Below are 15344 nucleotides of genomic sequence, written 5' to 3' on the forward strand. Positions count from 1 at the left end.
ATCACACTGTAGCTGAATGGAAACTAGATTTACCTTTTCCAGTGTTAACCCTTAATACAAAGGTATTGCATTTATACACCATTTATATGCAGTTCTGCCAATGGTCTACTACCCTGCTGGCAAATACAAATACTTTAAAGTGCTACTTAAGTCGTTTTTGTGGGTATCGTTACTTTACTATTTAGATATTTTTCAACTTTTACTTTTACTTCACTACATTCCAAAATAAAATTATGTACATTTTCCCTGACACACAAAAGTACTCATTACATTTTGAATGCTTAGCAGGACAGGAAAATAGTTAAATTCACACACTTATCAAGATAACATCCCTGGTCATCCCTACATCCTTTGATCTGGTGGACTCACTAAACACACATGCTTAGTTTGTAAATTACATCTGGGTGTTGGAGTATGCCCCTGTCTATATGTAAATAAAACAATTGTGCCTTCTGGTTTGCCTAATATAAGGTATTTGCAATTATTTATACTTTTACTTTTGATGCTTAAATACATTTTAGCAATTACATTTACTGTTGATACTCGAGTAGTATTTTACTGGGTGACTTTCACTTTTACTAGAGTAAATTTTACGACGGTATCTTTACTTTTACTCAAGTATGACAATTGGGTACTTTTTCCACCACTGGTCCTTATTAGGAGAGTGCGTGAAGCCTAATGTTCACAATAAACCAACCCATCCAAACATTTGATGTTGTCACTGGAAAAGGATAGCACATTGAATGAATATACTGAAATAGTATAAAGGGTAGAGTCAGCGATATGAAATGTAGATACTCAAAGTAAACAGCATAGTGGGTCAATTTCCACAACAACTAAGAGTGTTGGAGAGCAAGGCTAAACTTCTCCACTGTTTTAATCCCGTAGCTACCACATTCCAAAAGCGTGAAGCGAACCCGTGCACATGTGCAGATACTCTGTGTGATTGTGTGAGAGCGAAGTCTTGTATCTTGCTCATCGCAATATCTGGCTACCTTATTGCTCATCCCAATATCTGACTACCTTTAAATCCATTGGTATAATAACAGATACATAATCATATAATAATAATCATAACTGTGCCCATTTAAATTATATCACACTATTGTCTTACGTGTCTCTGTTATTGCATTGTAGCCTGTGTAATGTTCTATGTTCATCCTACTTGCAAACCAAACCTGATCTTTGACCCCTTCTCTTCTGACCAGATACAATTTCTGAAACCCAGAACTAAAATATTGCATAATTGCGTCAGCTGCTCGATACCAGTTAGGCTATGTTATGTGTGTCTGTCCATGAGATATTAGATCAGATATAAACCAGAAGATTATAGGAGGATATGACAGACTGTGTATAACTTCTGCTGAGGGTGCATACACCCACTTATTATATGGTTGCCACTCAAATCAAAAGCAGACCACAAAGCCCACAGCCTAGCCTACTGAACAGTCACAACTCACCACATTGTCTGTGTATTGTCGTCATTCATAAGTAGGCTCTATTGTCACGAATGAAATAGATCAGTATTAGAGTATTAGAGTATTAGAGTATTAGAGTATTAGAGTATTGCTATGACTCATGACTGAAATAAAACTTTTGAATTGGCTTTCCTTATTGAATCCAATAATGTGCGTAGCAACTAACCATACCTTTTACCTATTGGTACAAGCAAAATACAATATGTGGATGCTATAATATAAATCATAACCACTTAATTTAACTGATGCTGTCAGCCTGTAGCACTCACTTCTGTCAACATGAAGTGCTTTGAGAGACTAGTCAATGATCATATCACCTCCACCCTACCTGTCACCCTAGACCCACTTCAATTTACTTACCGCCCCAATAGGTACACAGACGATGCAATCACCACCACACTGTACACTGCCCTATCCCATCTGGACAAGAGGAATACCGATGTAAGAATGCTGTTTATTGACTATACATCAGAATTCAACACCATAGTACCCTCCAAGCTCATCATTAAGCACGAGGCCCTGGGTCTGAACAGCGCCCTGTGCAATTGGGTACTGGACTTCCTGATGGGCCACCCCCAGGTGGTGAATGTAGGACACAACACCTCCACTTTGCTGATCCTCAACACTGGGACCCCACAAGGCTGCATGCTCAGCCCCCTCCTTTACTCTCTGTTCACCCTTGATTGCATGGCCAAGCACACCTCCAACTCATTCATCAAGTTGTCAGACGACACAACAGTAATAGGCTTGATTACCAACAACAACGAGACAGCCTATAGGGAGAAGGTGAGGGCTCTGGGAGTGTGGTACCAGGAAAATAACCTCTCACTCAACGTCAACAAAACAAAGCAGATGACCGTGGACTTCAGGAAACAGCAGAGGAAGCACCCACTTATCCACATCGACTGGACAGCAGTGGAGCAGGTGTAAAGTTTTAAGTTCCTGGGCATATACATCACTGACAAACTGAAATGGTCCACTCACACAGACAGTGTGGTTAAGAAGGCTCAACAACGACTCTTCAACCTCAGGAGGCTGAAGAAATTTGCTTGTCGCCTAAAACCCTAACACACTTTTACAGATGCACAATTGAGAGCATCCTGTCGGCTGTATCACCTCCTGGCACGGCAACTGCACCGCCCACATCCGCAGGGCTCTCCAGGGGGTGGTGCAGTCTGCACAACGCAACACTGGGGGCAAACTACCTGCCAAAAAGATCATCAAGGACAACAACCAACTGAGCCACTGCCTGTTCACCCCGTTATCACCCAGAAGGCAGCATACCATTGCTGGCTTGCTTCTGAAGATAAACAGGGTTGATCCTGGTCAGTCCCTGGATGGGAGACCAGATGCTGCTGGAAGTGGTGTTGGAGGACCAGTAAGAGGCTTCCTTTCCTCTGGTCTAAAAAAAATTATCCCAATGCCCTAGGGCAGTGATTGGGGACATTTCCCTGTTTAGGGTGCCGTCTTTCAGATGGGATGTTAAATGGGTGTCCTGACTCTCTGTGGTCACCAAAGATCCCATAGCACTTATCGTAAGAGTAGGGGTGTTAACCCTGGTGTCGTGGATAAATTCCCAATCTGGCCCTCATACCGTCACGATCACCTAATCATCCCCAGTTTACAATTGGCTAATTCATCCCCCTCCTCTCCCCTGAAACTATTCCCCAGGTCGTTGCTGTAAATGAGAATGTGTTCTCAGCCAACTTACCTGGTAAAATAAGGGTTAGATCAAAAAAAGTGAGGTCCGTACAGGTGCATCAAAACTGGGACTGAGAGAATGAAAAGCTTCTCTCTCAAGGCCATCAGACTGTTAAATAGCCATCACTAGCAAAGAGAAGCTGCTGCCTATATACACAGACTTGAAATCATTAGCCACTTGAATAAATGGAACACTAGTCACTTTAATAATGTTTACATATCTTGCATTACTCATCTCATATTCCATATACTGTATTCTACTGTATCTTAGTTTATGCTGCTCTGACATTGCTTGTCCATATATTTTTATATTCTTAATCCATTTCTTTACTTGTTAGATATTGTTGCACTGTCGGAACTAGAAGCACAAAATCATTTCGCTATATCCGCAATAACATCTGCTAAACAAGTCTATGTGACAAATAACATTTGATTTGATGAATAGCCATGCCATGTGGTAAATTGTAGCGGTGAAGATTGAACAAGGTGCAACTCCCTTTGTATTGCACCTTGTTCAATCTTCACTGCTACAATTTACCACATGGTATGGCCATTCATCAAATCAAATGTGATTGGTCACATAGACTTCATTTCATTGTAATTACAGCACCATTTAAGGCCAAATCTGCTCCAATAGGCCTATGTTATCCAAGGCAAGTTATCTTTAATGCATCAGAGGTGAGGATTGTCACACTTCCATTGTATTTAACTATTGACACACTTGTAACAATCCTTGAACAAATAAAGCATAAATTACTTTACAACAGATTGTGTATTTTTGAAATAAATATATTTTCAATTAGATTATTATTATTTTTTAAATAAAATTGATAGTTTTCCCGACTTTAATGCACTGTATAGGCAAGATAAAAATATGGAATGTGCTGAGTTGAATAGCAAGATAGCTTCATTTGAGTATACCATCACGGAAGTAGCCACTAAAGTAAACATTTCCAGGCCGACAGCTATAATGTTGCAATTGCAATTTACTAAAGATACTTTACCAGATTCTGTGAGCAATGACTTTCAGAACTTGAACAAATTCAACGAGCAGGTGAGCATTCAGTAACTCGACATTTTCGTTTTGAGCGTTAGATAAGAACAGTGAATTGCATGCAAATCTTAGCTGTATGCTTGTAGTCAATATAATAGACAAGCTTTGCTCAGGAACAAATGAATTGACATACCGGTAGTAGTCAAACTGTTATAGAATCATGCTGTTTTTAGTATGATACAATGTTGCAAAATGAAGATAACACATTTGTGTCGACAAAGATAGACATTTGTTCCTTAGCAAAGATTGTCTATATTGACAAGATAGTCAAGTGACTGCTCTAACAATGGAAATACATGTCCTCAAAGATGGAAGGCAGGTTAGAGGAGGCGAGATCAGACTGGGCAGATAGACGTGCAAAGAACAGGTCTAAGAGATAGAGGAGGACTCTTTGTATCGGTGTCATTATAGTCTGTGACAACATGGGCAGCGCCATTGAGGCCATCTCCATTTTATTTAAAGTATTACATTTTTTTCTTCATTGACTGATTGCTCCCAACTCATAGGAATCCCCATCCGGTTGACTACTTTAAAATGGTGGAATCCCTAAATGGCAATGTCTGCTATAACGGGTTATATCCATGATGAGTCCTCTATTTTTCTCTATGAAAATGGGCACAACAAGTTGCAGAAATGCTCACTTATGTCAGTGCATTCGTAACAACCTAACCATTATGACATTTTTATTAGATCAAATAAGCCTCACGTAGCAAATTAGCAATTACATTTTGTTGTTGACCAAATTCAACTCTCTCATTGACCTCAATACAAAAATTCCTCACTTTGTGGGCATATTTTCATAGACAGATTTTAGGCAGAGTAAAACCTCTCACTTTGTCTCATCCTCTCTGGCCTGAGTCAACATGCCGGGTCACATGACTAGCAAGTGTCACATGATTCATAATTCCAATTAGGTCTTACCTGCCTTACATGTCAACAAAGTAGATCTGTGGCAAAATAGCAATTACTGTATTGAAGAGGCCAATAAACACATTTTAAACTGTTTCCCTGTAGCAATTCACAAGTCTGACTGAGATTCTTTTCAATTTCCTGTTGGAGCCAAAAGAGGTAAACACACCCCTGCATGATTTTTGACATTTTAGTAATTTTGCAGACGCTCTTATCCAGACCGACTTAGTCAGTGCATTCATGTTAAGACAGCTAGGTGAGAGAACTACATATCACAGTTGTAGTAATGCATGTTTTCCTCAATAAAGCCGTTATCAGCAAAGTCAGTGCAAGTAGGAAAAGTCAAGTGCAAGTTTTTATTTTTTGGGGGAGGGAGGAATAAGACTTATTTAATATATTATTTGAAGAGCTTTTTCATTCATGTTGTGCTGTGTGGACAGACAGCCACTTGACTGGTGTTTCATTCATTGTGTTGTGTATGCAGGCGGACAGGTTCCTGCATCAGCTGAGTGAGTTTGCAGGAGAGAATGGGATGAGTGCAGGCCCACTGAGGAACCTCATGAAGAGCCTCCTGCTGCTTCCCCATGGTGAGACTGACCGAGCACTCACAAATAAGCATATTTTTTAAAAACAACTTTTGTATTTAGCTTCAAATTTGTACAACATGAAATACACATACACCAAAATATTGTAAAGATTCCATCACACATCTTAGATATATGGTATATCAAGGAAAATTTAAATTATGTTCTGGTCCATACCGTTACCACCATAGAGAGCAAAAATGTAAATGCAAAATGTAACAATTTTAAAGATTTTACTGAGTTACAGTTCATATAAGGAAATCAGTCAATTTAAATAAATAAATTAGGCCCCAATCTATGGATTTCACATGACTGGGAATACAGATATGCATCTGTTGGTCACAAAAAAAGGTAGGGGCGTGGATCAGAAAGTCAGTCAGTATCTGGTGTGATTGGCATTTGCCCCATGCAGCGCGACATACAGTGGGGCAAAAAAGTATTTAGTCAGCCACCAATTGTGCAAGTTCTCCCACTTAAAAAGATGAGAGGCCTCTAATTTTCATCATAGGTACACTTCAACTATGACAGACAAAATGAGAAAAAGAAATCCAGAAAATCACATTGTAGGATTTTTTTATGAATTTATTTGCAAATTATGGTGGAAAATAAGTATTTGGTCACCTACAAACAAGCAAGATTTCTGGCTCTCACAGACCTGTAACTTCTTCTTTACACATGGGTACAAATATCATACTTTTTGGAGAAATGTCCTCTGGTCTGATGAAAAAAATATATAACTGTTTAGCCATAATGCCCATTGTTATGTTTGGAGGAAAAAGGGGGAGGCTTGCAAACCGAAGAACACCATCCCAACCGTGAAGCACGGAGGTGGCAACATCATGTTGTGGGGGTGCTTTGCTGCAGGAGGGACTGGTGCACTTCACAAAATAGATGGCATCATGAGGAAACAAATTATGTGGATATATTGAAGCAACATCTCAAGACATCAGTCAGGAAGTTAAAGCTTAGTCGCAAATGGGTCTTCCAAATGGACAATGACCCCAAGCATACTTCCAAAGTTGTGGCAAAATGGCTTAAGGACAACAAAGTCAAGGTATTGGAGTGGCAATCACAAAGACCTGACCTCAATCCTATAGAACATTTGTGGGCAGAACTGAAAAAGCGTGTCTAAGCAAGGAGGCCTACAAACCTGATTCAGTTACACCAGCCCTGTCAGGAGGAATGGGCCAAAATTCACCCAACCTATTGTGGGAAGCTTATGGAAAGCTACCTGAAACTATTGACCCAAGTTAAACAATTTAAAGGCAATGCTACCAAATACTAATTGAGTGTATGTAAACTTCTGACCCACTGGGAATGTGATGAAAGAAATGAAATCTGAAATAAATCATTCTCTCTTCTACTATTCTGACATTTCACATTCTTAAAATAAAGTGGTGACCCTAACTGACCTAAGACAAGGAATTATTACTGGAATTAAATGTCAGGAATTGTGAAACTGAGTTTAAATGTGTTTGGCTGTGTTGTATAATTTAACTCGAACCAAGATTTTTTTTAAATTCTAGGTTCCCTGAAGAAAAATCTGACAGAAGACCAAGTCAAAGAGGACCTTCTCACTTTAGGTCTGTTGTAATATGAAATACCATATGCTGTATGTATCAAAGCTAATTCATACTCCTGTCTCCACAGTCCTCATTATTAATGAGTTTTACAGTGTCACTGTGCAACATAGATAATGTTTTCATTTTTAGGAGTCAGTGAAGACAAGGCAGACCATTTCTCACAACAGGTATATTTGATATCATATCCTCCATGCTGTGTCAGTACTCTATTTAAGTACAGTTCTGAATTGAGAAAAAATGTAATTGATTGACTTTTTATATATATATGTTTTTTTTCAGTGGAGCCTCCACTACCCTGTGTTGTCCAGGCTGGCTGTAGGACAGACACTGATGGTCAACCAGCTGGTGGACATGGAGTGGAAGTTTGGTGGTAAGACTTAATCAGGGACTGACATCTTATGAACAGAAGACCAGGGCCTGTAAGAACAGTAGTGCTGATCTAGGATCAGTTTAGCCTTTTAGATAATAATGAATACTTATTATATGGCCAGGATGGACCTGATCTTAGATCCGTACTCCTACTCTGAGATACTTTACGAATAGGGGGCAAGGATAGAATTGCCGTTGTAAATAACCCTCATCGTATTATAGATAGATAGATGGATGTTGTGTATAGTGTGCATTTGGGATGGATGAATTACCCTATTTCTGGTCCTTTCCATGAATGATGAGGGTGAAGGGGGGCAATACGGAGCTTATCTTTGGGGAGGCACAGCTTTCTCTTTTCTCGTTGAGATGTACAAAGGCCACTAAATTGCTCTATACACTTGAATAGGCACGAACAGAGCCATGTATTTAGAGAGTTGGGCCAATGCAGTTTCTACATTATGATGCATTTACATGAACGCTTCTTGCTCCGGGCCAAACTCTACGCCACACCCACGGACTTTAGTTTGTTCTCCGCAATGGGTTGAGACAGAGGCAGAACACACGTGGGTAAAGCAACGTTTTGAAAATGTTATTGCTTAGAACAGTGGTTCCCAAACTTTTTATAGTCCAGTACCCCTTCAAACATTCAACCTCCAGCTGTTTACCTCCTCTAGGGTCAGCGCACTCTCAAATGTTGTTTTTTGCCTTCATTGTATGCAGCTGGAGGTTGAATGTTTGAAAGGGTACGGGACTATAACACGTTTGGGAACCACTGCCTTCATTGTTAAACATAAGAATGAGTGAGTTTTTGTCACAACCCAGCTCGTGGGAAGTGACAGAGTTCTTATAGGACCAGGGCACAAATCATAATCAATAATTTTGCTCTTTATTTAGCCATTTTACATTTTAAGTCTTATTTGTTCAACAAAAATGGTGAGTAACTCAACACAGGTTAATGAGAAGGGTGTGCTTGAAAGGATGCACATAACTCTGCAATGTTGGGTTGTTTTGGAGAGCGTCTCAGTCTTAAATAATTTTCCACACACATTCTGTGCCTGTATTTAGTTTTCCTGCTCTTGAGGGACGAGAATCCACTCTCACGTAGGTACGTGGTTGCAAAGAGCATCAGTGTCTTAACAGCAAGTTTTGCCAAGGCAGGATACTCTGAGCACAGCCCAATCCATAAATCTGGCAGTGGCTTCTGATTTAAATGACATTTTCACAGAACCGCTTGTTACAATTTCGATGAGGTTCTCTTGTTCAGCTATCAGTAAATGGACTGGAGGCAGGGCATGGAAAGGGATAACTACTCCAGTTGTTTGTGTCGTCCTTTTCGGGAAAGTATCTGCGTGATTGCGCACCCAGCTCACTCAGGTGCTTCGCTATAGCACATTTGACAAGCTTGAGTTCATTTGCACACAAAAAATCATACAATGATGGAAGGACCTGTGTGTTGTCTTTGTTAATGCAGACAGAAAAGAGCTCCAACTTCTTAATCATAGCCTCAATTTTGTCCTGCGCATTGAATATAGTTGCAGAAAGTCCCTGTAATCCTAGATTGAGATCATTCAGGCGAGAAAAAACATCACCCTGATAGGCCAGTCGTGTGAGAAACTCGTCATCACGCAAGCGGTCAGACACGTGAAAATGATGGTCAGTGAAAACTTTAAGCTCGGCTCTCAATTTTAAAAACATGTAAATTCTTTGCCCCTTGATAACCAGCGCACTTCCGTATGTTGTAAAAGCGTTACATGGTCGCTGCCCATATCCATTGCATAGTGCAGGAAATTCACGAGAGTTCAGGGGCCTTCCTTTAACAAAGTTATCCATTTTCACTGTAGTGTCCAAAACGTCTTTCAAGCTGTCAGGCATTCCCTTGGCAGCAAGAGCCTCTCGGTGGATGCTGCAGTGTACCCAAGTGACATCGGGAGCAACTGCTTGCACATCCGCTACCACTCCACTATGTCTCCCTGTCATGGCTTTTGCGCCATCAGTACAGATACCAACACATCTTAACCACCAAAGTCCATTTGATGTCACAAAGCTGTCCAGTACTTTAAAAATATTCTCTCCTGTTGTCCAGTGGTTTGCGGAAGAGGATGTCTTTCTTAATTGACCCCCCCCATAAACGGACGTAAACCAGGAGCTGTGCCAGGCCCGCCACATCTGTTGACTCATCCAGCTGTAACAGACATATACTAGGAGCTGTGCCAGGCCCGCCACATCTGTTGACTCATCCAGCTGTAACAGACATATACTAGGAGCTGTGCCAGGCCCGACACATCTGTTGACTCATCCAGCTGTAACAGACATATACTAGGAGCTGTGCCAGGCCCGCCACATCTGTTGACTCATCCAGCTGTAACAGACATATACTAGGAGCTGTGCCAGGCCCGACACATCTGTTGACTCATCCAGCTGTAACAGACATATACTAGGAGCTGTGCCAGGCCCGCCACATCTGTTGACTCATCCAGCTGTAACAGACATATACTAGGAGCTGTGCCAGGCCCGCCACATCTGTTGACTCATCCAGCTGTAACAGACATATACTAGGAGCTGTGCCAGGCCCGCCACATCTGTTGACTCATCCAGCTGTAACAGACATATACTAGGAGCTGTGCCAGGCCCGCCACATCTGATGACTCATCCAGCTGTAACAGACATATACTAGGAGCTGTGCCAGGCCCGCCACATCTGTTGACTCATCCAGCTGTAACAGACATATACCAGGAGCTGTGTCAGGCCCGCCACATCTGTTGACTCATCCAGCTGTAACAGACATATACTAGGAGCTGTGCCAGGCCCGACACATCTGTTGACTCATCCAGCTGTAACAGACATATACTAGGAGCTGTGCCAGGCCCGCCACATCTGTTGACTCATCCAGCTGTAACGCATATAATTCACTGGCTTGTATGATAAGCAGTAATTGTTTCAAAACATCTCCTGCCATGTCACTGATGCGTCGTGAAACAGTGTTGTTTGATGAAGCCATTGTCTGTATAGTTTTTTAAACTTTTCCCCCAGCATTGTCCCAGCCATATCCGTGGCAGCAAGAAGAATTAAGTCCCCCACAATAGTAAGGGGCTTGCCTGTCCTAGCCACTCAGTAGCTCACCATATAAGACGCTTCTAGCCCCTTCTTATTAATGGTATCTGTTGCTTTTATACGTCTTACTACTCGAAAGTTGTCTTTATTCTTCCTCAAACTCCCGTGGCTTACTTTTCCCGCGAGAGTAATGGTTAATTATTTAACTAGGCTACCTGTATTTGACATTGTTTTTATTTCGCTGAACACTAGATGGTTTAATTTTATTGTTGGCAGTGAAATGAGGCTACTCAGGCGAGAGAAAAACCTCACCTAAATGTATAGCCCTGTTGGAAAATATAAATGTACTGTATGAAAATGTTAAGAAAAATATTTTTTGTTGAAAGAAAAATCACATTTTTATTTGGCGTACCCCAGACGGCATTGCGCATACCTCTGGGGAATACCCTGCTTAGAGGATCCAATCGCTGAATACTTTGTTTTGTACAACAACCACCATCACAAACTACTTCAACGATGGCAGTCTCACTGAAGTATGTAGCGAACATAGAGCAGAGGAACCATTCCGTTTGATTCGTCAGGCAAAGTCATGTTAGCTCTCCATTAACATAGCACTGTTTAAATATTCCCCATGTTATGGAACTGAAAGTCTAAAATTAGAACAATATTCAAAATTCTAAAAGTTGACCTAACTCTCTAAATATATGTCTCTGGGCACGACAACATGAGCAGAGCATGTTATTGTGGTTTGTTGGCGTTAGACTCATTAGGTTATCTGTTGTGATTAGGTGTACAACGATACATAAAATGTTTGTGATCAGTGAGTGGTCTAAACTGAAAGATTTAACAGTGACCTAATGACTCAACCAATCAGTATTCACTATGCTAAGTAACGATTATGCTAAGTACTATACGTGAGTATGCTAAGTACAATCTTCATTTAACAAATTACTGCTCAGGCATGCCTATTATTGCTCAAGCATCTGCGCATGTCTATAATCCACGTGTCTCGAGCACTTGGCTGAAGCCAAGCTAAATGCCTCCCTCTCTTGATGGTTAAAAGTGCAGTTCAATTACAATATGGACAATAAGGCATTGTGATTGAATGTTGTCTGTCTCCATAGTGACCGTGGGGACGAGTGAACTTCAGAAAGTTGGAAACACCTTTCTACAGGTATTATTTGTTGCCATTATGATTACATATAGAATACATGTACAGTGCCTTCAGAAAATATCCATACCCCTTGACTTAATCCACATTTTATTGTGTTACAGCCTGAATTGAAAATTGATTTAACATTTTCAAAAATCTCACCCAACTACACATAATACCCCATAATAATAGTGAAAACATGTTTTTAGAGATGTTTGCTAATTTGTTGAAAATTAAATACAGAAATATCTAATTTACATATGTATTTACACCCCTGAGTCAATACATGTCACCTTTGGCAGCGATTACAGCTGTGAGTCGTTCTGGAAAGTCTTTAAGAGCTTTGCACACCTGGATTGTACAATATTTGCACATTATTCTTTTTTTAATTTTTAATCTTCAAGGTCTGTCAAGTTGGTTGTTGATCATTGCTCAACAGACATGTTCAAGTCTTGCCATATATTTTCAAGCTGATTTAAGTCAAAACTGTAACTAGGCCACTGAAGAACATTTTATGTCGTCTTGGTAAGCAACTCCTTGTGTATATTTGGCCTTGTGTTTTAGGTTATTGTCCTGCTGAAAGGTGAATTTGTTTCCCAGTGTCTGTTGGAAAGCAGACTGAACCAGGTTTTCCTATAGGATTTTTGCCTTTGCTTTATTCCATTTCTTTTTATCCTAAAAAACTCCCTAGTCCTTTCCAATGACAAGCATACCACAACATGATGCAGCCACCACTATGCTTGAAAATATGAAGTGTGGTACTCAGTGATGTGTTGTTAAATTTGCCCCGAACATAACACTTTGTATTCAGGACAAAAAGTACATTTCTTAGCCACATTTTTGGAAGTTTTACTTTAGTGCCCTATTGTAAACAGGATGCATGTTTTGGATTATTTTTATTCTGTGCATGCTTTCTTCTTTTCACTCTGTCATTTAGGTTAGTATTGTGGAGTCAGTTATCTCCACAGCCATTCAACTCTGTAACTGTTTTAAAGTCATCCTTGGCCTCATGGTAAAATCCCTGAGCGGTTTCCTTCCTCTCCGACAACTGAGTTAGGAAGGACACCTGTATCTTTGTAGTGACTGGGTGTATTGACACACTATCAAAAGTGTAAATAATAACTTCACCATGCTCAATAGTCAATGTCTGTGTATATATATATTTTTTTTTTTAACCAATCTACCAATAAGTGCCCTTTGCGAGGCATTGGGAAAACCTCCCTGGTCTTTATGGTTGAATCAATGTTTGAAATTCACTGCTCGAATGAGGGACCTTACAATTATCTGTATGTGTGGGGTAGCGAGATGAGATAGTGTTTACAATGATTTTTGAAAGATTATTATTGCAGTCCATGCAACTTATTATGTGACTTGTTAAGCACATTTTTACTCCTGAACTTAAGCTTGCCATAACAAAGGGGTTGAATACTTATTGACTCAAGACATTTTAGCTTTTCATATTTTATTAATTTGTAACTTATTCTAATAAACATAATTCCACTTTGATATTATGCGGTATTGTGTGTAGGCCAGTGACACAATCTCTATTCAATCCATTTTCAATGCAGGCTGTAATGAAACAAAATGTGGAAAAAGTCAAGGAGTGTGAGTACTTTCTGAATAGATTGACCAGGTTCTCAAATATGGCTAATATAATCTGGATTCAGTGTGTATCTACTGTCGAGACCATAACGTAGAGGTTAAAATAAGGTTTGATGGACAGTAACATTTTATTGTAAGAAGTGTGAATTATGAATGTTACAGCTTTATGGACTAACTGACTGACCGATGAAGGTGTAATAGATCGCTATGACAACAGACTTAGCCGTTAGTTTCCGTGGTCTGCCTTCCTACTTGTCAAAATTCCTGCGGACTGCTAATACTGTATTTCTCCCCTTCAGCCGCTTTAATGTGTTGACAAGTATGTCCACACACAGTGAAAGTAGCACTCTGAATGACCATAGCATGAGCATATGTTTAGTATTAGCACAATATACACAATCTGTCCTCACCAATGTCTAATATTTCAAAGACATTGGCACATTGCTGTTTTCTACTGCACTATTTGAAAATATATCTATGTCTCTTCCAGCTTAAGTTGGTCATCAGAAAGGGGAACTCAACTGAAAATGTCTACATGGGTGAGTCTCTAACTCGTACTGTACCCCAGTCAGTATGTAATTGGTTTACTTTGCTTATTGTTCTTGGTATCATTCACATATTTGGTCTGTTTTTTTTTTTTTTTTTTTTATTTTTAGAGTTGACCCTCCCCCAGTTTTACAACTTTCTCCATGAAATGGAGAGGGCCAAAGCCAGTATGGACTGTTTCAGCTGAGCCTGATCGCCAGTAGCAAGAGCATGTACTGAATATGTGTCCTAGAGGGGCAGCAGAAAACAAAAGAGGAGATGGAAGTGATTGACACTGGATGGATCCCAATTGGCACTCTATTCCCTTTATAGTGAACAGGGGCAATTTGGGGCATGCATGCAGTTCAAAATAGAACATACTGAATCTGAATGAACCTTCCAGGTTCTCACATACCAAGATTTCAATATGTCTTTTGTGTTATTTTGACATTTGTCTTTTGAAATGTGCACAATTGTTTTGCAGTAGTGATTTTGTGTGCATTAGTAACTGTCCGTTTTGTTTTGTGAGAAAGTATTATATTGTAACCCAATGACTTTAATTCCATTGGCTGTCACGACAAGTGATGTGAGGCATACGTGTCACAATTTTTTGCGATCTCTCATTTATATTACTGATTTGCTTAACATTATTTTTAACAAAATCAAATGGAACATGATTCACACTTGCACTTACTTTTTTCTCTCCAAATAAAGTATTCAGATGTCGTATTGGTCTGCTGTAAGTATTCACATAATAATGAATGATAGAAATTCTGAATAATATCCTCAGACAATTACACCAAGATAGTCAGTTATTACGCTGATATAGAACATACTGTCAAATTGGTTCTAATAACAGGTTTCAGTAGATAGTCCACTGACACCAATATGAGACAACAATGGGGAGCCAAATACACTGTAGAGAGAAGCATGTGAATACTAGTTGTTATTCCATCCTACTTTTATACCTTAATTAGTCAAGAAGTCACATTTAAATGTACACCCATCCATAGTTCATACTAGCATTTGGGCCTGCAACAATGATCTGTCATTTGTGGACATTCTGTATTCATTAAATGTTGTGAATAAGAGCTTGAAGCAGAAAACAACTTTAATATTGTAATCTCTACCATCCTTACCCTAACTGGAGTAAACTAACAGACAGCAATACTTCTACTTCGCTCACATCTATGGTACCTGTAGTTAAATATTTACAGATGTATTCCTAATTTCCTCAGGTGCTTGATCTTTACCCACAGCGTCCACTCCACTATTTATTCTGATCTTAACTCCAACTCTTTATTTTACATTTATTTAACTAGGCAAGTCAGTTAA

At 39.7% G+C, this 15344-nt stretch overlaps 1 protein-coding gene across 1 annotated transcript; it reads left to right on the top strand.

Annotated features, from left to right (window-relative positions):
• The first annotated feature begins 4066 nt into the window (after positions 1-4066).
• On the top strand, positions 4067-14736 carry commd7 (COMM domain containing 7). The gene is made up of 9 exons (XM_035766505.2): positions 4067-4233; positions 5248-5301; positions 5627-5729; positions 7253-7309; positions 7439-7476; positions 7589-7679; positions 11854-11903; positions 13975-14023; positions 14141-14736. The coding sequence occupies exons 1-9, from the start codon at positions 4150-4152 to the stop codon at positions 14215-14217; spliced, it is 603 nt and encodes a 200-aa protein (XP_035622398.1). The 5' UTR covers positions 4067-4149; the 3' UTR covers positions 14218-14736.
• The last annotated feature ends 608 nt before the right edge of the window (positions 14737-15344 follow it).

The sequence above is a fragment of the Oncorhynchus keta genome, chromosome 27, assembly GCF_023373465.1.
Source record: "Oncorhynchus keta strain PuntledgeMale-10-30-2019 chromosome 27, Oket_V2, whole genome shotgun sequence".
Classification (NCBI taxonomy): domain Eukaryota; kingdom Metazoa; phylum Chordata; class Actinopteri; order Salmoniformes; family Salmonidae; genus Oncorhynchus; species Oncorhynchus keta.

Excerpts from the sequence above, each read along its gene's own strand:
- commd7 (XM_035766505.2), top strand. The coding sequence starts at position 4,150 with ATGTTGCAATTGCAATTTACTAAAGATACTTTACCAGATTCTGTGAGC. Across the intron at positions 7,310-7,438 it reads AGAGGACCTTCTCACTTTAG|GAGTCAGTGAAGACAAGGCA; the intron begins GTCTGTTGTAAT and ends TTTCATTTTTAG. Across the intron at positions 7,680-11,853 it reads CATGGAGTGGAAGTTTGGTG|TGACCGTGGGGACGAGTGAA; the intron begins GTAAGACTTAAT and ends CTGTCTCCATAG.